Here is a 25935-nt window from a genome sequence, read left to right on the forward strand (position 1 = left end):
TACACATACATCACTTTCATTCCTAATACTAGAAGAGAACAACTGGAAATTAAATGTAAAGAATAGCATCAAAAATATTTGAAATACCTAGATATTTATCTAACAAAGTATGAACAAGTTTTGCTTACTGAAATCTGTAAAACATTTCTGAAAGAAATTAGACTTAAATGGAGAGATAAATGTGTTCAGAGAAAAGAAAAGAAGACAATATTTTTAAGATGTCAGGTTGCCACAAATTCAACACAATTTCAGTCTAAATCCCAGCAGGCTGGGCAGATTTTAGGTCAACTGTAAATAAAGCTGCTGTCATTGCCATTGTTGTTGTTATTTCATAGAACTAGCCTTCAGTGGAGCTTGCGGCTTTGTGATGTAGGGAGTTCCTGTCATTCACACTTTTCAAACACGGATTATTAAGACCCTTTGTCAAGGATGTCATATAGGAAATTACATCATTAGGTAGGGTGCTGGACTAGATGATCTTCTTCAACGCTTCTAATTAAAAATATTATGATCTATTATTTGTACGTCAGCAGTTTACAACTATGGGGCATGTGAAAAGGGAGCTACTGGAATATTCAGACTTTTTCAAATAATCTTGTCCTTTCCCCGTCACCCTGTAAAACCATTGCATATCATGAGGGATGTTAGTAGTAGGAGTGCGTTGCATGAGTGAGCTATTGAAGGACTCTAATGTGACATTTGTTTTACTTTTTGTTCTTACTCATCAAGCTGATTGAAAAGGAAGGTTTTATCAACTCTTTGAATTTTAATTATACCTCTTAGAAAATTGTATAAATCTTAGGGAAGTAGTCCTTAATATTTATTTTTAGACATTAATTTCTCCATATATAGTCAACTTAATAAATAGTTCCAAATAAGGAAACTCAGAAATTATCTTTAAAACAGTTGTACCAGCAAATCATTTTAAAAGCTATTCTATTCCTAACATGTATTTTTATTATATATTTGTTTTATGCTTTTGCACAAATATGTGAAAGCTTCAAATAATGAGTAAAAATCCTATGGATTTTATGATTTAAAAAATTGGTTGAAATATGAATAGCTACCTATTTTTGTTTTAATTAATGTCTTAATTTCCTTTTTATTTTAAAGCTCAACCTGAATTCCTGAAGCAACCTACTAATATATATGCTCACGAATCTATGGATATTATATTTGAATGTGAAGTGACTGGAAAACCAACTCCAACTGTAAAGTGGGTCAAAAATGGGGATATGGTTATCCCAAGTGATTACTTTAAGATTGTAGTAAGTATTTTTCAAAGAAGTATGTTTATTTCTGTAACCTTTAAATGTTTTTAAATGTAGTCACCAAGAGATCAGTTATCTTATATATACTAGCTTATGTACTATAAACGACGTAGAAGAATTCGCATAGAATATGATACCTTCATTGGCTGATGCCCAGTAAAAGCTGAGCCCAGAAATATTTTGGTAGCTTATGTAAGATCACATAGCAAGTCAGTGGCTTACCTAAGCCTAGTGTCTAGACTCTTAACTCGAATACACTGGCACTCTTAATCACAGCTGTCACCATTTTCTGGCTAATGATTAGCACACAGGTATGTGTGTATGTGTGTCTCCAGTTGTCTTCACAGCTCTCTGTTCAAGGAGCAGAAATGATCCTTTTGGAAAAGATAATATGTAAGAATGCAACTGACTATACAGAACTTAACCAGAAATCATATACTGATGCTGCCTAGACCCTTCAAAATAAGGATGACCCAGTGTCAGACAATTGTTGTAGCAATAAAGATTCTTTTTTAAAAATTCATTTAAAAAGTGTCAAATATATTTAAGAATACTCAGCCATAATTTCTTTTTACTATATGTTATATATAGTAAATGCTTAGTAGATATTATACACTAATATTATCATTATCTAACATTTTAGTAATAGAATTATCCAGCTTTAGTAATAAAGATTAATGACATACCTTGAGATCTATACATGATGTTCATAAAAATGATAGTTATAGTTGTTAAAGAAAATATCTCATTACAAATTACAAGTAATTCATTACAAATAATTCATTCTTAGAAATATATTTTCTATTTTTGGAATGCTTGATCTCTTGTTACAAAAAGTAATTCACAAGTATTTAACATTAAAAAGCAATCTGTTATAGTTAATATATCCTTTTAAAATCAATATTTGGAAACTAAAAAATTTTAAAACAATATTATACCAGTAACAATAGTTATTTTTATTTTTATTTTTATTTTAAGACAGGGTCTCGCTCTGGCTGGAGTACAGTGGTGTGATCATAGCTCACTGCAACCTCAAACTCCTGGGCTTAAGTGATCCTCCTGCCAACCTGAGTAGCTGGAACTACAGGCACGCACTACTCTGACCAGCTAAATTTGTATTTTTTGTAGAGATGGGGGTCTCACTGTGTTGCTCAGGCTGGTCTTGAACTCCTGGCCTCAAGTAATCCTCCTGCCTCTGCCTCCCAGAGTGCTGGGATTACAGATGTGAGCCACTGCTCCTGGCCCAATAATAATAGTTGACATTCATGTAGTATTTTTTCGTTTATAGAAAGCTCACATGGCTTCATTTAATTTATTGTAGTCTAGTCTGTTAGAACTATTGATATTACAGATAATCTTAAGAAAAATTATACCTTGAATTCACAAATTGGACTTTAACTATGGTCAGATGGTATTGCCTGCCAGATTTCTTCCAAGCAAAGGTATAAGTGTGCAAATAGTGAGAGTATGACTTTCTATGCATTAAGTTCTTCATTGTGAATGACAGTATGTACTTTTCTATTGGGTTAAATTGGTACCTTGCCAATGCTTTGGTATGAAATTGAGTTAACAGGTACTTAGGTGGCTAATCTTTAATAATTGAATCATTAAAACTTTGTTTTTTTCCTCCCTAAAAAGAGCATGTTTTTGAGATTTTGATCCAGTATTTATCAGTTAAATCATGAAATTTTATTTATGTCTTTCTTCTTCAGAAGGAACATAATCTTCAAGTTTTGGGTCTGGTGAAATCAGATGAAGGGTTCTATCAGTGCATTGCTGAAAATGATGTTGGAAATGCACAAGCTGGAGCCCAACTGATAATCCTTGAACATGGTAAGAGGGGCTGAAATAGTCAGTTGCTAGAGGCCATGTGCTTGATGAATGAGCACCCGTCAGTCCAAATACCTCATGGCTGATAACCCGTTAGTAAAGGCCAACATGTGGCATAACTAAGAGAAAAAGAATAGCAGTCTAAATCATTTCTATTACATAGAATTACCTAGAAACACAATTTTGGATAATATTGAAAAGCAATTTTTACTAAGGAAAGAAAAACTAAATATTATAGAGTCTGAATAAATTAAGATTTTTTTAAGAATTAGTCATCTTAATCTCACAAATATATTTCTGCCCTATACAAAAAAACTTTTTTTCCCAATTCTTTACACTTTTATTAACACACTTATGGAAAATAACATTCAAACACCAAGAAAACTAAATAACTTTGGAAGCATAGCTCATTGTTTTCTGCTTACATATAAATGACAGTACTGGGCTGTTGGCACAAAATAATCAACGTTCATAAAACCCTGACTACTATATCAAACATAAGTTAAAATTATGGGCACTAGTTTCTCAAATCCACATTTCTTAGAAAAGTTTAATGATTTGCATTGAAATTTTTAGTTTTTCCAGAATACAAGTAAATTACCTTTTCTGATTATCACCAAAAAACCAACTTTATTATTTAAAAATTCAGATAACCAGAGGCTGAGGCGGGCGGATCACGAGGTCAAGAGATCGAGACCAGCCTGGCCAACATGGTCAAACCCTGTCTCTACGAAAAATACAAAAATTAGCTGGGCGTGGTGGCGTGTGCCTGTAGTCCTAGCTACTTGGGAGGCTGAGGCAGGAGAATCTCTTGAACCTGGGAGGTGGAGATTGCAATAAGCTGAGATCCCGCCACTGCGCTCCAGCCTGGACAACAGAGTGAGACTACGTCTCAAAAAAAAAAAAAAAAAAATCGTATAACAATGAAAAGTATAAAGAAAAAAAAATCCATCCTGTATCTCAAGTTAGGGAACTTACACTATAATTTGAGCAGAGGTTTAACATAAGGAATTAGCATTGATATTGGGATTAGAGTAACAAAGGTTTGACTAGTAAGAAGTAAAGAGAATGCTAGACAATATAAACATGGCAACTATCGGGAGCAACTACAGTCCCTAGGTCTGAGATAGAGCCCTCAGGAAGAGGCCCCTCTTTTTAAGCCTGAGATCCAGACCCTGTTGGAGATAGTATAACCATGCTTTACTGGATGGCAGAGAAGTTGATGTGGTGCTTTGCTCTCTAAACTTGCTCAAAATTGCCTTTCTTGAGAGTTAGGGAAAACTGCTCACAGTGAAGTGTCTCACCAGAGGCATTCTGCTACAAAACTACCCAGTGGGTCAGGTGTTAGGGGAAGCTGCTAGCTATAGGAGCCTGCCATGGTAGTACACTAGAACCAGGAAGGAAACTCCTTTTTTCTGTACTGTGTCTCCATTGCCTTCTATTGATAAAGTTTAATACGTGTCCCAACTGGCAAAGGAAAAGTATATAAAGAAGTGGCTCTGTTTTTTGCAGCATAGGCAGTGAAATGTGAATTTGGAGCTCAGAGGCAATAAATTGATAACTGGCACACACTCCAAATCCTGCCACCTGGGAATACTGTGTATGGTTTTATAATTTCCTGTTTTCTTGCTACAGCATGCTGTGTACATCTTTCTATGTCAGCAGTTGATCTGCATCAATATTGTTTATTGTTGAATAGTATATATATACTTTGTTTTATATAACTGATTTTATATTGGTTAACATTTAGATTGGCACTTTTAAAAAAAATTATAAACAATGATGTATTGAACTTTTTATGTGATTATTTCCTTATACTAAATTACTAAGAGTTGAATTACTGGATAACAGTTCTGTATTAAATTGATAAGGGTACCTGTTAGGTGCATTATTTACTTGTTTTAGCAACTAAAGCATTTTTCATTTTGAGCATTTCTCAAGAATACATGAAAAAGATGCCACTTTAGACATCTGATCTTTTATCCAAGTCAAATACAATCAGGTACTGGTGTGGCTCCAGGAAGATTTCTCTGATGATGGTAGTTTGGCCAGGGAAGCTAACTGGCAAAGATGACACCTACTCTGGCTTTTCACTAACGTGGCATATATGTAGGATTTTTATATGCTATTTTTTGAAAAATATACTTGAGAGTACTGTTACAAGAAAGCATAAAATATTAGAACTGCTTTTTTTTTTCTTCTTATGTTTGTCGGTGATTATACCCTTCCCTGTATATTGGAAATGATTTTAGGAGAAGCGTGCCATTTTTCCATCCTGGTGAAATGCCTGAGTACAATGACCAAATAAGGCACTAGCAGAATTAGTGAGGTAGATAGGCTTATTGCTTTTTACTTGTGACAGTGACTTTTCTTAGTAAACCTCATGGCTATTTGGGGTATATTTATTTACGTGGAACTAAGCAAAGGCACTTCAATATATTTGTGTTTGAGATTACTGTTACAAATCTAACTGTAACAGTAGAAATGGCTAAGTATGCTAGGATATCCCTAAACTAATCTTAATTGGGCTTTCCTCTGAAACTATTTGGATAGTATAAACATTGTAGTCATAGTGTGTTTGCTTCTCTCTTTTTGAGAATAGTGTTTTAGGAGCTGATGAAATTTTTTAGTGACATTATTGGGCATGCATTAAAGATGCATAGATTATGAGAAGGAAAGTGTCATGTTATTCTGTTTTTTTGTGTTTTGCTGTTTTTTAATTTGCAAGATAAATATTTATATGGGAAAGCTAAAAGAAGGAATACAGCAATTTATTAGATCTGATCTCTGCTTTTTTGGAGTTTACAATATAATAAGCGATGTAAGACATGTATAAAACTGGAATAGCAGTCCAGATTAGTGTTATTTTCATAGCACAAATAAAGCAGCATACAGTTCAGAAGAGAGGAATTCTGTGTGATCAGGGGATTTTTTCATGTAAGATGTCCCCTTTGTAATAGGCCTTGAATTGTAAGATTTCTAGGTGTTAATTCAAAGGAAAATCTGGATCAGTGTGGAAATACAATAGAAGACCTGTTTCTGTAGTAAGGTAGCCTTTAACCATAGAATAGGATCAGATTGCATGATTATAAATAATCAAAACAATGCCATGTGTAATGAGTGTGATGATGAAATCAGGTTTAATGAGAGGAAGACAGAGTGCAAGCTGGTTGAAGGAATATTGTTAGAAGAGGCCATTATGAGATGATAACTACTTATACTAGAGAAATCGGTTGAAAAGGATCCTACTAAAGAGATTGTGTTAGTCTGTTCTTGCATTTCTATAAAGAAATACCTGAGGCTGGGTAATTTATAAAGAAAAGATATTTAATTGGTTCACAGTTCTGCAGGCTGTACAGGAAGAGGTTTAATTGGTTCACAATTCTGCAGGCTGTGCTGACATCTACTTGGCTTCTGGGGAGCCCTCAGGAGGCTTCCAATCATGGTGCAAGGCAAGCAGGAAGTAGGCATTTCACATGGCAGGACCAGGATCAAGAGAGTGAGGTGGGGAGTGCTACACAGTTTGAAACGACCAGATCTTGTGAGAACTCACTATCTCAAGGACAGCACCAAGCCATGAGGGATCTTCCCCCATGACCCAAATACCTCCCACCAGGCTCCATCTCCAACATTAGGGATTACATTTTCATATGAGATTTGGGCAGGAACGGAGATCCAAACTATATCAGAGGTGTTAGTGATTTATCTGATTGAGACTTTGTCAACTGATTGAACATCATACATTATTATAGAAGAGTCAGAGATACTTCCAGGGTTTACCCAAGTTCTAGGAAACTAGGTGTATTAGTCTGTTTTCATGCTGCTGATAAAGAAATGCCTGAAACTGGGCAATTTACAAAAGAAAGAGGTTTGGGACTTACAGTTCCATATGGCTGGGGAGGTCTCACAGTCATGGTGGAAGGCATGGAAGAGCAAGTCACATTTTATATGGATGGCAGCAGGGAAAGAGAAAACTTGTGCAGGGAAACTCCCTTTTCCAAACCATCAGATCTCGTGAGACTCATTCACTATCACGAGAACAGCACAGGAAAGACCCACCCCCATAATTCAATCACCTCCCGCTGGGTTCCTCCAGTGATACATGGGAATTGTGGGAGTTACAATTCAAGATAAGATTTGGGTCGGGACACAGCCAAACCTTATTACTAGGAGAATGGTGACACCTTTACAAAAATAGAAAAGGAAGACAGATCAAAGTGGAAGGAGATTTCCACTTCTGTTCAGGATATAAAGAGGTATATAAAGAAAATCCCACTCTCACCACAACAAAGAGGTTAGTAATCTACAACATTGTAAGTTCTCTTGAGAGAGCTCAGCATGCAAAACAACTGTATTAGTCCATTTTCACACTGCTGATAAAGACATACCCGAGACTGGGTAATTTATAAAGAAAAAGAGGTTTAATGGACTCACAGTTCCACGTGGCTGGGGAGGCCTCACAATCATTGTGGAAGGCAAAAGGCACATGTTACATGGCAGCAGTCAAGAGAGAATGGGAGTCAAGTGAAAGGGGAAACCCCTTATGAAATCATCAGATATTGTGAGACTTACTCACTACCATGAGAACAGTATGGGGGAAACCACCCTCGTGATTCAGGTATCTCTTCCACAACATGTGGGAATTACGGGAGCTGCAATTAAAGAAGAGATTTGGAGGGGGACACAGCTGAACCATATCAGCAACCAAATAACCTAAATTCCAAAAAGGACAACCCTCCCCACACAACCCCCCCAAAGGCATAGATTGTTTGTATTGTTTCACTTTTGGCAGAATACAAGAGAAAGAGATGGCTACTGTAAAAGTGAGTGAGAGGAAAACTAGAGTTTTAACTAAAAGAAAGGCCTTTAACCACAAGGCCAACTATGGGCTAGTTTGGAATGTCTAGGGGCCCCATACCCAAAGGGAGTTTACACTTTCTTGCAAACGCTTTTCCTTGTGGCTCCACAGAGTACTCCCAATTAAAAGGATGCAAAAGCAGGAGACTACAGAAAGCCATCTCTGTGGTTAGAGATGAAGGAAGTGATGATCTGCAGTTGCAGAGAGGCCTTTGTGCCTGGGAGACAGGACAGAGGCCTTCCCATTTACTCAGACCCTTCCCCTTTAAGCCTTAAACCAGTCGGGGAGGAGCAGAAAACTTTCTTATTTCATAAGTTTCTGAAGGGAGATTAGAAGTCAAACTCCTGTGCTTCTTATGGGAGGAACCCCCCTGTCCCCAAGATTCAGGCAAAGACCCATTAATGCTGGGGAAAGGGTAGAAGAGAAAACCTTTTACTTCTGAAAGGTGCAGAAATCATTTTGGGCCTCAGGATTCTACAGCAATACCAAGGAGAGGTCTTTTACTACTAGGGGAAGAGTAGGAAACTTCTACTTAAGACCAGTACAAATACAAAGCAGATTTTGGCTGCCATAGGAAGAAGAGCCATAGGGCCCACTTAAGACTGAGGCTGGACCAGAACAATGGAGAATTCTAGCTGCCTCAACCATGAGCTCACAGCAACTAACAAAAGCTTTCTGCTGTTTGGGAAAGGTCAAGAGCATAGAGGGATATCCTGTGGTATTGGTATGCAGGAGTGGTTGAAAACTCAGAGGAAAGAAAACAACAGAGAGAGAGAAACCCTCTGGCTTCTAAGCACAGGGCAATGGTAGTCTCCCAATAGAGGAATTTGAAACCTATGGTATACTTAAGGTAACTATAATAATAAAATCCATTCCAAGCTCAATTCCTGACTAGATTAACCTCTTTCACACTAATGGCTTGACAAAAAAACAGGCATCCCAATTTTCAGGTGTAAATAATACTTACTGCTGTTCTGCATAGCATGTTCAGTATTCATGCAAAAATTAATAGACTTTAAAAAACCCATCCATTGTTGAGAGAGAAAGCAATCAATAGAATTTCAGACTTTGTGACTTCTATGCAACAGAAAGATATTCTTACAAAATATGCCATTCACATTTCATTCTTTATATACTTTATTTATTTATTTAGAGATGGAGTTTCACTCTGGTCACCCAGGCTGTAGTGCAGTGGCACGATATCAGCTCGCTGCAGCCTCCACCTCCCAGGTTCAGCAATTCTTTTGCCTCAGCCTCCCGAGTAGCTAGGATTACAGATGCGTGCCACCACGCCTGGTTAATTTTTGTATTTTTAATAGAGTCAGGGTTTCATATATACCTTTACTTTTAAAATTACTTGAGGTATACTCCTACAGACTACAAGATAAGTTAAATCAAGAACTCATAAACAACACACACTCTTAACATCTGATCCAGCAATTGTACTCCTTGGTATTTACATGAATTAGTTGAAAAGTTATGTCCACACAAAACGTGCATGCAAATATGTGTAGCATCTTTATTCCTAATTATGAAGATGTCCTTCAGTAGGTGAAAGGATAAATTGGTGTACATCTAGACAGTGAAATATTACTCATTACCAAAAGAAATGAGCTACCAGGCTGGGTGCAGTGGCTCACACCTATAATCCCAGCACTTTGGGAGGTCGAGGTGGGTAGATTACTTGAGGGCAGGAGTTTGAGATCAGCTTGACCAACATGACAAAACCCTAGATCTTCTAAAAATACAAAAATTGGCCAGCCGTGGTGGTCCACACCTGTAATCCCAGCTACTCAGGAGGCTGAGGCATGAGAATCACTTGAACCCAGGAAGCAGAGGTTGCAGTGAGCCAAGTTTGTACCATTGCACTCCAGCTTGGGCAACAGAGTGAGACTCTGTCTCAAAAAAAAAAAAAGAAAAAGAAATGAGCTGTCAAAACATAATGCCCTTGGAGAAATTATAAATGCAAATTACCAAGTGAAAGAAGCCAGTTTGAAAGGGCTAAAGACGATGTGATTCCAACTACATGACATTCTAGAAAAGGCAAAACTATAGAATTAGTAAAAAGATTCATGGTTGCCAGGGTTTGGGAGGAGAGTGCAGTGAATAAGCAGAGGACAGATTTTTATGGCAGTGAAACTACTGTGTATGATACTGTAATGGAAGATACATGTCATAAATTTGTCCAAGTCCATAGAATTTGCAACATTAAGAGTGAACACTAATATAAACTATGGACTTTGGGTAGTAATGATGTCTCAATGCAGATTATTCAGTTGTAATCAATGTACCACTCAAGTGGGGGATGTTGATAATAGGAGAAGCTATCCATGTGTAGGGCAGAGGAAATTTTGGTACCTTATGCTCAATTTTGCAATGAATCTAAAACTTCTCTAAAAACGAGATACCATTATGCACTTATTAGGATAGCAGAAATCCAAAACACTGACACCACCACCAAACTCACAAGGATGTAGAGCAGCAGGAACTCTTATTCATTGTTGCTGGGAATGCAAAATGGTGCAGCCATTTTCGAAGACAGTTTGGCAATTTCTTATGAAATTAAACATTTTTATTATAAGATTTAGCAATTGTGCTCCTTGATATTTACCCAGATGAGTTGAAAATTTATGTTCACACAAAACTTACACACAAATGTTTATAAGAATTTTACTCATTATTGCCAAAACTTGGAAGCAACCAAAATGCCCTTCAGTGTCTGAATGGATAAACAAATTGTGATACATCCATACAATGGAACACTGTTCACTGAACAGAGCATCTAAGATGGGACAATATCAGAGGCTGTAACATAAGTAAATTATAAGTAAATGGGAGTCTCACAAAGAAACAGAACAAGGACAGGGAAAAACAAATGTTTGAATAGACAATGGCCAATAATTTTTTTAAATGAAAGAGATCAAACCACACATCCAAAAAGAAGCTCAGACAATCCCCAAGTAAGCTAAATACCATGATGATGATAATAATAAGAAAATATGCCTGTGTACATCATAGTCAAACTTCTAGAAACCAAACATGAAAAAATCTTGAAGGCAGTCAGAAATTTACAAAGAAAAAGATACGTTACAAACAGAAGAACAAAGGTAAGAATTATAGCAAGCTTTTTGCCAGAAATAATGTGAGCCAGAAGACACTGAGCAACATTTTTTTAGTTTTGTTTTTTTTTAATTGTCACTATGCTCCTCTTCACTGTATTGTTCCAAGTTATAATTATTATATGTGCTGCCCAAGCGAGCACAGAGCAATATTTCTTAAGTCCTTAAAAAAAAGGCAACCAAAACTATACCCAGCAAAAATATCCTTCAAAAATTAAAATGAAATAAAGACCTTTTCAGAATGGAAGCTGAGAATTTGTGCTGACATACCTATGCTACAAAAAATGTGAAAGGACAAAAGCATAGTGGGCTAGAGTGTTCTTTTTTAAAGTAAATATAAAAATATATATTTTTAATTTTTTAATTTAAGAGATAATTAACTGTCTAAACAGGGGCCCACAAAATTTTTTTTTTTTAAACTCTCTAAGTAGTTTATTTCCACCTTCTCAAACTCATGTGCCTTTGGCCATTATGCAAGGCACCATGAATTAGATACTTATATCAGAATATATTTGTCTTACATGATTCAAGATAAAGTGGATTTTAAAAGCAAATGGGTACCAATGATGGGGAGGTGAGGGGACTAGGGCAGGCAGCAATAGGGTAATATGCAACAACATTTTTCTGTAAAGGGCCAAATAGTAAATATTTTAGGCTTAAAGGGTCAGTCTCTGTCACAGCTACTTAACTCCACCTTTGTATCACAAAAGCCACCCTATAGATCAAACAACCTTGGCTGCTGCTGTGAAACTTTGTTTACAAAAACAGGTAGCAGATGCTAATATGCTGACTCTGGTCTAACACAAAAATAGTTGATAACATATAAAATTTAAAAGTATGACAATGTTATATGTAGTGTAGTCCGATGCATAGGGTAGAACTGAAAATAAACTATTGTAAGATTCTTATAGTACACAACAATAATTTGTGTCAAAGATAAATACTTTCAATATTATTTTTAAACAAGACTCATGAAGATAAGGACTATCACAAAATATTTATTTCCTTTTTCAATAATTCACTTCATTATTTTTCTAGTTAAGCTCAGATACTGATCACAGATATGTTAGTAAATTATCTGTAGTTTGTAGTTCTCCCTTTAACAGTTCCTCCTTGGAGACACTAGGGCACATTTCCTCCTCATTATTCATATACCAAGTCTGACTTTCTTCTTTTATCCTTTTATTCTTCACCCTCCTGCTCCCTGTTTGTCTTTTTTCCTCCCACTCCCTCCCCTTTTTGTATTTAAAAAATTTTAAGTGAAACAGACATCCACTGATGAGAAATAACTTAGAATCACAAACTATCAGGGCTGAAAGATATTTATCATGTAGTCCAGTGGTTGGCAAACTTTCTGTAAAGGGCCAAAGAATAGATACTTTAGGCTTTACCTAACATTAGGTCTCTGTTTACACCACTCACCTCTGCTATTGTAAGTGTGAAAACCACCACAGACAGAATACAATCTGTAACAAATACATGTGGCTGTGTTCCCATAAAACTTTATATACAAAAGCAGGAAGAGTACTGGATTTGGCCTGTGGGCCACAGTTTGCCAATCTCAATCTAGTCCATTGTCTCTTGAATATCCCTACATCAGTATTTCTCAAACTGTGCCCTTCAAGATGTATTAATGAGTCTACTAAAAAGCAAACAAACAAAAAGTTTGTTTTTGTTCCACAGTCCAGCAGATTTGGGGACTGCTATATAAACATTATATTCCACTCTTGGAAATTCACAATGCTAATGAAAACAAATGGAAAGAGGCTCAAGATGGGTCAGTGTTCATCATTTCTCCTTCAGGCTGTCCACGCACCTGCCTTTCTCCTACCAAATCAAGACGTATCAGTGAGGTATATCAGAATTTGCTGTATTTACTTCTTGCAAGACAACCCAATTCCCCTGTGAAAGGAATTCTTTGTAGACTCTTCTGTCTGTGATGTTTTTGGCAGAAAGTCGTCAATGTTATATCTGGTGCCTTTTCTAAATTTTTACCACTGATTAAAAGGTGAGTTTAGTATTTAAAAAAAAAAAAAAGACTTTGCTAATTATATAAAAGTAATACATGGTTATTTTAGAACACTGAGAAAATACCACTGCCCAAAGATAACCAGTGTTAACATTTTGGTATGGAAGTGTCTACATGTGTATATATATTTTTAAAAATTAAATTCAGATTATTTGGTATATATTATTTTGCATCTTGTTTTTCTACTTGTTATTATATCCTAAGATCTTCCTGATATCATTAAAGGGGTTCAAAGGCATGGTTTATAATGGCCAAAAAACTTTTCCGTCATAAGGTTGTATTATAATTATTTTAACTACTTCCTCTATTTTGGGACATCTAAGTCATTTCCTATTCTTCCTTTCTTTATCCCTGTTTTTCCTTTTTAATTACTAATGCTCGTATTAGTAGTCTTTGTCCAAATCTCTGATTCTTTCATTAGGAAAAATTCCTAAAAACAATTATTGGTTTAAGTCAGTAATTTATGTAATTGTCAAAATGGTTTTAGTAAATGATGTAACAATTTACATTTTTACTAAAAGTAAAGAAAGGATACAAACCTAATTACACCTCACCCAGCTATTAAAAAGTAATGTTCATTTAAAAATACAAAATTTAGGCTGGGTGCAGTGGCTCACCCCTGTAATCCCAGGATTTTAGGAGGCTGAGGCAGGAGGATCACTTGAGCCCAAAAGTTTAAGACCAGCCTCGGCAACATAATGAGACCCCATCCTCACAAAAAAGTAAAAAAACAAAAAACATTGGTCAAGTGTGGTGGCACACACCTTTGGTCCCAGCTACTAAGGAGGCTGAGGTGGGAGGATTGCTTGAGCTTGAGAGGTTGAGGCCTCAGTGAGCTGTTATTGCACCACTGCACTCCAGCCTAGGCATCAGAGCAAGACCACCCACCTACGCATGCAAAAATAAACCTTATTATTAGGCAAAAATGACATCTTATTCATTGAATTTTGTTAATTTGATTGTGAAGTGGAATATTTGTCATATGTTTAGAAATACAGTTATTTTCTGGTATACATGGAAGATTGGTTCCAGGACCTCCACATATGCCCATATCTGTACATATTGAAGTACTGTAGTCAGCTCTGTAAGAATTGAGTACATGAAAACTAGGCTGTCTGTATAGTCAGGTTTTACATCCCACAAATACTATATTTTCAGTTGCGTTTGGTTGAAAATAAAAATCACCGTGTAAATGGAACCATGCAGTTCAAAACTGTGTTGTTCAAGGATCCACTGTCGTCTACCTTTGCTCTTCTATGAGTTGTATACTTCTGTTAGTTATTGAAAAAGGAAATCAATCTCTTGTGAGGTGCTTATCTTCACAAACCCTCTTTTAAAATAATGTTGAAAGTATTTGTGAATTGTTCATAGTCTTATTTCTGTAGGGAGAGTTTTCTGATTCCCACCTGAAGTGTGTGGCTATATATACTGGACTTCAGCTAGCTGGCTAGCGCCTGGCTGTAAGAAGCTGCTTTGGAGCATCCATGGTAGGCCTGTGGTATCCTTAACATGACTATTAGGTTAATTATCAGCTTTGAACATTTAATGAAATTTAATAATTACAGTTAAAATATATAAAACATTTGTGCATTTATCACTGGAAAACAGAGTTTCTGAGCAAATTGTGAAGTAGAATTTGACATCTGCTCCCAACATGCTTCCTTAATCAAAACATTTAAAATACAACTTTTAATATTTAACTTTACTTTTATACATTTTCAGTAACAGCAGCTCTTGATTTTAGAAAATCTTGTGTCTTTTAAAAATATTTAACTGAACATAAAACAGCATTATTTTTATTTGCTGCAATTTCAGATTAACATTGCCTGTCATTTTATGCTAAAATCCTTTGTGTTTTTGTAATTATTTATTGAATTATATTTTTTAAAAAGCATTGGCAGGTACATTATTATTTATTGTTATTATTTAAATTGTTACCAGTCAATTAAGAGTAGTAGGAATTCAGATAAAATGTCTGTATTTTTTGTTCATTAACTTTTTATTGGCCTTTCTTCCTGTCAATTGAATTTAAGAATAGATTCCAAAATTATCATGTGAGACTGGAATGTAAAAACACAGAAATATGCTTTTCTTTTTCTGTCCTTTCATACCAAGTCTGATAATTCGCAAATTTTAGTTCTAGTAAAGGAAGAAGGATTGATGAAAAGGGAGTAACATGAACTTGTTTTTTATAAAGGAAACTTATACTTTACCAGCTCCTTAAATGACTGCTGGGATATTATGGCCATGGTAGATAAGAATATACACTGAGCATCCCCCCCGCCTTTTTTTTTTGACAGAAGTGTTTGTAAAAAATTCCATATAGTATCTGAGGTTGGCATTGAATAATAGAAGCACTGGAATAAGTGACTAATGACTTGGCATGATTAAAAGTTGGCTAGATAGCAGGAAATTGTTACTCATTAGTGGAATATTTTAATTCCAAAGCACTAGGATGTACAGTAGTTGGTGTTGGTGTTAACTAAAGGATAAGTTCTAATCAGTTATTTTGCTTTTTTGTAATGGTTAATTATGACTTTAGGGAAAGTTTTACTCAAGGTAACTGGTGTAATTTGACTTCTTAATCATGAATTTCATATCTAGGAACTTTCTAAAGACAAAATATATCTGCTATCACTGCCTGGGTTCTAATTCATGTCTGCTGTTAATGACTGGATTACATATTGTAATTCTGTGATTTTTTTATTTTCTACAAAATGAATTAAATTCAATGATCCCTTAGGTCCCATATCACTCCAAATACTCTGTTAAATGCAATTGTTTTACAAACATATGCATTTAATGTAAGATGTGTTTCAGAATGCTGCTTCTGTATAGGTATTGAAATAGGTTGTTTGCAGACAGGTTGAGGCATTTCCAGTTAATAATTTTATGTAACCTGTCATAATTTGTATAATGAAAGAAACCTTGTGCTGAAAGTCTGATATACTGGATTAATGTCCCAGTCCCACTGTGGATGAAGTGATTAACCTCTCTGTGCCTCAGTTTTCTTACCTTTAACTTTAAACAGTCATCTCTGCACAGCACACCTTTGAGGGACAAATAGAATAATATCTGTAAAACGTTTTGTAAATTGTAAGTAATGTATAACTTTAGGGTAATAATAATTCAAAAGAACACACAAAGGCAGAGCACCCATGAGAATTCAGTAGTCAGCATTAAAGGGATTAAAAATGAAGATAAAAGCTTAACTTTATGAAGTAAAGTTTGAAGATTTTTTTCAAAATAAACAACAAAAATCCACATAGTATTCAGTTAGATCATTTAAATTGGCAAAATTAGAAAATCTTCTTTATATGACCAGATTGCAAGGCATCTGTAATGATCTGGTTAAAACTAAACTTGCACTAAAATATTTTAAAGTAAACATAACATACGTTCATTGTCAAGAATAAGGATACATAATTGACTGAAATAAAAGTAAATTTACTTTTTAGCCCTTCCCTTAATCTTACTTTCTAGAGATAACCCTCGTTAACAAACATTCTATGTATTTGTGCACTCAGTAAATAATTTGTTAAGCAAAATTTTATATGGCAAATATTCATTGAGCTAAGTGGTAAGGATGAAACAGTTAACAGGCAGACATGATTATCTGCCCTCGTGGGCAGATAGTCTTATTATCTGTTGGCAGAGACAGACAGTAAGCAAGTAAATGAGTAAGTATACCTTTTATTGTCTACTTAAAGTAAATAAAAATAATACTCTGATAAAGAATTATTGGGGGAAGAGTAGGAGTTATTTTAAATAGGGTAGACAGAGAGGGCCTTTCTGAAGTGGTGATATTTGAGAGCTGAGGGTTAGAAGGAGACTATGTGTGTGTGTGTTTTATACTTACACGTACATATACACATATTCACATGTAAACTTTTTATTTGCAGAAGTGAAATAATGTTTTTCTTTATAAAAAAGACTTTATAAAACAGTATTTTATAGACATGGTAGTCCTTATAGGTTTGTCTTTTTATTGTTTTTAAACTGATCTATACTTGTCAGACTAGAGTGTGAGGAAACATTTTTGTGTTCTTGGTAACAATGTAAATTTTTTTCGAGATGCAGTTTAAGAATAATTTAAAATTCATACACCCTTTCATCAAACCATTCTAGTTATAATAATTTATCTTACAGATATAGTTACTAACTATTTAAAGATTCATGTGTTAGACTAGCATAAATCTCTAAGTAATCTAATTAACCAATAAGGAACTAAATACCTGAATACAGTAGAATACTAGGAAGATATTAAAAAGAATAAGATCTATATATGGAAAAATATCCAAGTTATATTATTAATAAAACAAGTTGCAGAAAAGTATGTATACTCTGATTTCATTTGTGGAAAAGAGAAAGAAGGATATAAATGTATATATCCTTGTATGTGTAAGAAAGTTTTGCAAGTTTACACAGCAATCTGTTAATGGTAGTTATACCTGAGGAAAGGGATTGGAAAAACCTGAAGATGAGGAGGAAAGGAAAGATAATACATTTGAAGTTTTTGGAGAGCCAAATAAAAAAATCAATTAGAAGTTAAACTTGGAATATTTAAATCTAACCTAGTGATTTCTAGCTTGTTCAAGGTAGTTTTAAACTTTTTGAGTTTTTATTTATCGAAACAAAATGCCATAGAAGAAAAAATAGTTTAAAAGTATTTGGCAACCGTCTGCAAATGTTAGTATAACATTTTTTTCCTAGAAGATGAATAATGTCATATAAAAATGCAGAGGTGGTTAAGTACAGTTTATTAAAATATTAAAAACAAGGCAGTGTACCTTGTGCCACTGAATTTCCAAAGTGTACTAATTTTTTTTACTGTGCTTCAAATAAATAGAAAAATAGTAAAAAAAAAAAAAATATTAAAAACGAATTTGTTTTGTTAACCAAGTATTTTATTTAGTATATGTGCTGTGTAAATAGAGATTCACAGTTATCTTGCAGAGACCCTGTTATAAGGCTATTAGTAGAGATGATATAAAATTATAGAGTCTAGCTAGAATAGACTTTAGAGATCTGAGTATTAGCTAAAGAGTCAGTTAAGTGACTTGCCTTAAAATAACTAACTGGCATCAGAGTCAGGACTGATACCTTGGTTTTCAGTTTCAGAATTCATTGTACCACTTTAGCAAGTTTGATGTTTTCAAGACAAAAATTTATGTTCTTTTTTCTGCTTATGGTCTCTTAATTTCAAATTCGATCTTTTAAGTGAGTATAAATAAGTGTAATTACTGACAAGGTTGTTCAGGTGTATCATTTTGCTAGCATGACCATACATCTAGTGTGCCTGAGACAATCTCCCAGTGTAATTACCAAAAAGTAGCTCCTTTCACTTTTAGTAGGATCTAGTTGTGAACAACATATTCCATGATCACCCCAATTGTTGCCAATTTATTGAATCTGAAAGATTCTACACAGTGCCAGGGTAAAGGTTTTGGATTATGAATCTAAATAATTATAATGCAAGTTGTGCTGAATGCCAAAGTGGTACTCTAATTCCATATTGGAAGAAATAATTTCTGCTAGGTTTGACAGGCAAGGGAGGCTTTTTGAAGAACGTGGCAATTGAGCCGAGCCTAGAAGGATATGTGGTATTATAGATACAGTGAGGTTACATGAAGATGGGAAGAGGTGTATACGTAAGAAGGCTCAAAGTGCATTCAGAGAATAGCAAGCGTCTCAGTTTACCAGTGTTCGGAGAAGTACGAGTACAGGAATATATCTCTAGGAAGGTGTGCATAGACCAGATTATTTAATACCAAGTCAAAAGTTGGAATTTGTTGAGCAGTTGGAGGACTCCAGCAATTTTCAGTTATGTAGCACTTTAAGAGTATTAATTTATTGGAGATGTGTTAAGTGACGTTAGAGAGGAAAATATGGAATCCGTCCTACCATTTAGGAGGATTTTGTACCAAATCAGATGTGATGTTTAAGGTGCTGGATTAGTTTATGGCAATGGAGAGAGAGAGAGAGACTTTCCTTTTACTCCCTAATGGCTTTGTAATGGTTCATTTCCATTGCTAGAAAAGAGTACCTAAGGATGGGTAATTTATAAAGAAAAGAGATTTATTTGACTCCTGGTTCTGCAGGCTGTACAAGAAGCATGGCACCAACATCTGCTTCCATTGAGGGCCTCAGGAAGCTTTTTAATCATGGCGGAAGGCATAGTGGGAGCAGGCATGTCACATGGTGAGAGAGGAGGTGATTTCAGGCTCTTTTAAACAACTAGTTCTCAAGGAAACTAATTGAGTGAGAGTCCACTCAGTGCAAAAAAGGTATCAGGCCATTCATGAGGGTTCTGTCCCCATGACACAAATACTCTCCATTAGGCTGCACTTCCAAATTGGAGATCAAATTTCAACATGAGATTTGGAGGGGACAAATATCAGGCTTATACATGATACCTATTTATTAAATGTTGGATAGATGTTTCTACAAAGTAACATGGCACAAGATTTATGATTTATTGGATATTTAGGATAAGAGAGAAGAAAATAGTTTTACACTAATTAGAAATAGAGAGATTCTCTGTATAAATCTAGGGATATGATCTTTGTTCTACTTAAGTAAGTTTGTCTCCATTAATGTTGAGTTGTGCTATAATGAATGCTATGTTTTTAGATAGCTTTGAAGAGGTAGACATATAATTAAAGTATGAATAGTTTGTTTGATGATGAACATTAATTTCATCTTTGCCAAAGGTCATGGACTTTAAGACCAGAACTTATGAGGTCCAAATACTAATTTAATGCCTCAATGATAATTTTTGGTGTTAAATAAAAGTCTTGCAGTAGACCTTTCTGGACACAAAATTGAATTTAGAATTATCAAAGAGCAATCTTGAATTTGAATTTGATGCTATTATTTTGTTATAAAGAAAGAATCTATTATGCATTGCTAAAGCACCAGAAGGAAGATAGTATGTCTGAATATCTTTTAATTGGTAGTTATATTTAAAAGATGCTAAATTATACAATAATGTCATAGTTGGCAGAATATCATTTGAATCTGAAAGATATCACTGACAATCTGGCTGCTTATAGACTAGCTTTCATATAGTTTCAATGTTGGATCTGTGTGTTTTTCATTTTAGGTTATAGTGTTGTTGGCAGTGAGAATATCTCCCAATTGATGCATGCTTAAGAGCCTACCAGAAATAAAAAGTATAGTATAGTTTGATATGCATTTTGAGAAGTGTATTTCTTTGGTATTAACATTTTAAATGTTACTACTGCCTCATAACTGCTATAATATTGTCTTAATATTTTAGCTGTATGCCTATTTCTCATAAAAACCTTTATTTACCACCAGAATTATTGTCTGAGTTTCCCCTTATATAGCATGTACCTGAGCACTGTAGACCCTAAATGATAAAATAAATATAAGAGACTTTTTAGCTAGATCCTGGTTTGGTGATGATTTTCTCCTAGTTTTTTGAGTTCCTCTCCTTTTACACTTTTTTAACAAATTTGAGTAGTTGTAGTTTATTTTAGAATAGTTTTGTTAAAAATCTCAATTAGGGACTGTTTTTTAAAATAATCTCTGGAAATAAAAACTGCTTGAATTTGGACTTCTGCATCTTAAAAAATGCTAATACTATTTCTTTCTCAACTACAGCCTAGAACATTGGTTCTGATTAGATGTAATGTAAATCACTAAGCTCATTGAAAGTCAGTTTTTCTTTTTTATCGGACTAAATGGTTAATGAGCAGAAATACCTTTCTGCTTTTAGTCTTCCTCCTTTCCTCTGGGATGTGGGAATCATATTGAGGAGACAGCATTTGGTTTAGGATGAAAGGAGAGGCGGCTGTCTTTTTCTGGGCCCACTGCTGTGGTAGGTGCGTCATTAACATCTGTCACACCTTTTTTAATGAGTGCTTTTGATGTCAGGAAAAAGTCAGATGACTTCCTTAAAATGAAAACCTCTCTCTTGCACACAAGAATGGGAGGAGTATTTTGTGTTCATTTTATTTTATAACTTCCTTCAATTGTTTATATAAGTCATTTGTTGAAACCAGCAGTTCATTGCAAGGGCTGCTTATCAGAACATACACATATATAAAACTCTGCAGTAGTGTGTTCCTGTCAGATTAGTTCTTCTCTGCCTTTGAGACTTAGTTCCTCAGAGGAGAAACTCCAATGTCTATGGGATTATTCACATGCAGTTTATTCCCTTGCAGTAAAATTGTTTGAATACTTAAAATATGTAGCCTTGGCTATTTTTGCAAGTTTATGTTGCATTTTGGCCCTAACAAGTCTCCTAGCTATTCAGCAACCATGCTCATGGACATTTCAGGTATTATAGTAGCTTTGAATAATTTATTTTTAAGAATATTATTCTCTCACCATCAGGGACACTGCATACCAAATTCACAAGCACCAACTTCAGTTAGGCTGAGACTGCTGGCAAATCCTATTAGGTTTTCCTAGTCTACTTCCTCTCTTTTCTGTGTATGTCAATATTCGAAACCTTCATCCTCCTCAAGCCTATAATCCTCTTACTTCAGCAGATGATCCTACATTTCCCATTCATTGGAATTTAAGATCTTTTTGTGATCTCATGCATTGTCAGATTTTTTGGTGACAGTTCTCTGGGTGTTAAGTTTGCTGCATATTACAGTTGGTAAATATCTATTGGATTAAACTTAATTGTGTTCTTAAAATTCATTAGAATCTTACCTAATGTTTGTCTACCTCATCTGTCAGTTTCTAAGAAAATATACTTCTAAGAGGCCAGGCACGGTGGCTGATACCTGTAGTCCCAGCACTTTGGGAGGCCAAGTGGATCGCTTGAGCTCAGGAGTTTGAGACAAGCCTGGGCAACATGGTGAAACCTCGTCTCTATAAAAATACAAAAATTAGCCAGGTGTGATGGCACATTCCTGTAGTCCACCACACCTGCTGGGGAGGCTGAGGCAGGGGAATCACTTGAAACTGGGAGGTGGAGTTTGCATTGAGTCGAGATTGCACCACTGCCCTCCAGCCTGGGTGACAGAACGAGACTCCATCTCAAAAATATATATATATTTCTAAGAAACTATGATTGCAGCTTTGTTCATTTTTTTTATTTCTATTATTTGTTTATATATTCAGAAACTATGTTGTTAATGCATTAGGAATTATGACTTATCTTCCTGGTCAATTACTCCATTTCATCAAATCTAAGATACCATGCATTATAAAGATGCAACCTGATTGCAGAGATGTTGAAATGTGGAAAAGGATCAAGGAAACATGGTATTTGTTTTATCAGCAGGAAACATTTGTGTTGTCCTAGTTAATTCCTGTTGCTTTCAAATTTGTTTTGTCTGATACTGACATTACTATACCTGCCCCCCCCGCCCCCTTTTTTTTTTTTTTGAGACGGAGTCTCTGTCACCCAGGCTGGAGTGCAGTGACGCAATCTCGGCTCACTGCAACCTCTGCCTCCTGGCTTCGAGCGATTCTTCTGCCTCAGCCTCCTGAGTAGCTGGGATTACAGGCACCCACCACCATGCCCAGCTAATTTTTGTATTTTTAGTAGAGACAAGGTTTCACTGTGTTGGCCAGGGTGGTCTTGAACTCCTGACCTCAAGTGACTCACCCGCCTCGGCTTCCCTAAGTGCTGAGATTACAGGCATGAGCCACCATGCCTGGCCATGCTTTTATAATAGCATTGAGTGACATATATTTTCTCTTCTTTCATTTTCAAACTTTTGATGTCCTTTTGTTTTAGGGTTATCAACTATAGACATACTTACTGTCCTTATGAGTTCTGCCATCTTAATAGTTTTTTTTCTATTTATCAAATGGCTACCTTTAAAAATTCAACATATTTAGCCTTTTTTTTTTCTAGCAGCGCTCAGGATTCATCATGATCCCTTTCCCCTCACCAAACAGCTAAAAAGAACTTCATGCCTTCACTGCCCTGTTTCTTATATACTATACATTGCCCCAAACTATATTCTCTGGGCTACAATTTCTACTTTCTTGGATTCATCATTCTTTATTTTACTTGATTATATTTTATGATAAATTTCTCAGAAAGAGTATATGAGAAGTAAATTTTCAAGACTTTGTATGTCTGAAAATATATTATTTGCCCTTATATAAAGTCTCACTATCTTTTAGTATAATGTTAGGAATTTATCTTCTCATTCATTTCTTGATTTTAGATGGCTTAGTTTATTCTCTGAAAGCTTTTAGGGCTTTTTTTTTTTGTTTGAATTTTAGAATTCAAAGAATAAAACCCCCAGTTTCAGTGAAACCCCCAGTTTCATATTGTCCAGGTTGAGTGGTTTCTTTAAAGACTTAAATCTGTTTAGGTCCAGAAAAATCTTATAATGTTATCTGTTTGATTATTGTTGTTGCTACTTATTCCGTTAGCTCCTCTTAGATTTTTGCTTTTCATGCCATCTGCTGCCTTTAAGTGTTATATTCTGGGAAAGTTCCTAGAATTACTTTCTAGACCACTAATTTTCTTTCTTCTTCTTTTTTTTTTTTTTTTGAGTTCAGTATGCTTTTCTGTCTATATTGTTAAGAAACCTTACCTTAGGACTATATTAAATTTATAGAAAAATTATGAAGGTAGTACAGAGAGTTCTCATATGTCCTACACCATTCCCCCTATATTTAACATCTTAATTTGATAAATTTGTCACAAATAACCAACATTGATACATTTTTTATTTGCAGAAGTTCATACTTTATTTAGATGATCTTAGCTTTTATCTTTTTTCTGTCCCAGGAGCCTATCTAGGATGCCATATTACATTTAGTCATCATGTTTCATTAGATTCCTCTTGGGTGTGACAGTTTTTCAGACTTTTCCTTGTTTTTGATTAACTTACCAGTTTTGAGGAGCACTGGTGAGGTACTTTGAATATTGCTCAATTAGAATTTGCCTGATATTTTCTTACGATTACACTGGGTTTTTGAGAGGAAGGCCACAGAGATAAAATACTATTCTCATCACATCACATTGAGGGCACATGCTATCAACATGACTTATCACTATAGATGTCATCCTGTAATCACATAGCTAAGGTAGTGTTTATCAGACTTCTCCACCATAAAGTTACCTTTTTTTTTTTTTTTTTACCCTTTCCATACTCTACACTTTGGAAAAAAGTCATTATACACAGTCTACACTTAAGGATTGGAGAGTTATGCTTTTTGTGGGCTAAGTATTTGCATAGTCTATATTTGGAATTCCCCTACACAGAATTGTTCATCCTTCCCCATTTACTTTATTTATTCAATCATTTGCTAATATTTTCTTAAGGATTTTTGCATCTATGTTAATGAGATAGATTGGTCTGAGTTTTCTGGTAATGTCTTTATCTGGTTTTGGTATTAGGATAATGCTGACTTTCTTGGTATGTTTGTGTTGCTATAACAAAATACCTTAGATTGGATGATTTCTAAAGGACAGAAATTTATTTCTCACAGTTCTGGAGGTTGGGAGTCCAAGATCAGCGTGCCAGCAGGTTTAGTGTCTGGTAAGAGCCTGTTTACCACATTCTGTAAACAGAGTCTGGTAAGTCCTTGTTTTCTGAGATGGTGCCTTATTGCTCCACCCGATATTGGGGAGGAAAACTGTGTCTTCCATGGCAAAAGGGGGACCCATCAACCTCAAACCCTTGTATAGGGGTGCTAATCTGATTTGTGAGACAGAGCATGACTTAATCACCTCCCAGAGGCCACACATCTTAATACTGCCTCTCTGAGGATTAAGTTTCAGCATGCATTTTAGAGGAGAGACACTGTCATTCAGACCATAGCACTGGCTTTATGGTGTGAGTTAGGAAATGTTCTCTCCATTTCTGTTTTCTCAAAAAGACTGTAGAGCGTTGGTATTATTTGTCCTTTTAGGATTTGGTAGAATTCACCAATGAAGCTGTCTCAGCCTAGTGTGTTCTTTTTTTGAAGATCTTTAATTATTAAGTTTGTTTAATAGACATAGGGCTATTTAGGTTATCTTTCTCCTGTATGAATTTTTGTAATTTGTGTCTTTTAAGAAATTGGTTGGCCAGGAGCAGTCACTCACCCCTATAATTACAGCACTTTGGGAGGCCGAGCTGGGCAGATCGCCTGAGCTTAGGAGTTCGAAACCAGCCTGGGCAGCATGCCAAACCCCTGTCTCTACCAAAAATAAAAATATTAGCCAGTCATGGTGGCATGTATCTGTGGTCCCAGCTACTAAGGAGGCTGAGATGGATCATCTGAGCCTGGGAGGCAGAGATTGCAGTGAACCAAGATTACACCATTGCACTCTGGCCTGGGTGACAGAGAGCCCCATCTCAAAAAAAAAAAAAAAAAGGGAAAGAAAGAAATTGGTCACTTTGATCTCATGGACAAGTGGGCATAGAGTTGTTTATAGTATTCCCTTATCTTTTTTGGTTTTGTTTGAGACAGGCTCTCACTCTTGTCACCCAGGCTGGAGTGCAGTGTCATGATCAGGGCTCACTGCAGCCTTAACTTTGTGGGCTCAGGTGATCCTCCCACCTCAGCCCCTCAAGTAGCTGGGACCACAGGTGTGTGCCACCATGCCCAGCTAATTTTTGTATTTTTGGTAGAGACAGTTTTGCCATATTGACGAGGCTGGTCTTGAACTCCTGGGCTCAAGTGATCTGCCAGCCTTGGCCTCGCAAAGTTTTGGGTTTACAGGCATGAGCCACCAGGCCTGGCCTTCCCTTGTCCTTTCAGTGCTCATGAAATGAGTAGTGTTGGCCCCTCTTTCATATCTGATGTTAGTAATTTGTGGCTTCTCTTTCTTTTTCCCTTGGTGCCTGGCTACAGGTTTATCAGTCTGTTGATGTTTATAAATAACTAACT

The 25935-nt window shown here is 35.6% G+C and overlaps 1 protein-coding gene across 4 annotated transcripts in view; it reads left to right on the plus strand.

Annotated features, from left to right (window-relative positions):
• The window catches only part of NEO1 (neogenin 1), a 249381-nt gene that overhangs the window by 134920 nt on the left and 88526 nt on the right, over nt 1–25935 (plus strand). For all 4 annotated transcript variants that reach the window (XM_021667498.2, XM_021667500.2, XM_064382335.1 and 1 more), the window contains exons 6-7: nt 1114–1268; nt 2984–3104. In XM_021667498.2, the coding sequence (XP_021523173.2) occupies nt 1114–1268; nt 2984–3104 (276 nt within the window). The remainder of the gene's footprint in view (nt 1–1113; nt 1269–2983; nt 3105–25935) is intronic.

The sequence above is a fragment of the Aotus nancymaae genome, unplaced genomic scaffold (assembly GCF_030222135.1).
Source record: "Aotus nancymaae isolate 86718 unplaced genomic scaffold, 86718_ANA_hifiasm-v0.15.2.pri h1tg000003l, whole genome shotgun sequence".
Taxonomy (NCBI): domain Eukaryota; kingdom Metazoa; phylum Chordata; class Mammalia; order Primates; family Aotidae; genus Aotus; species Aotus nancymaae.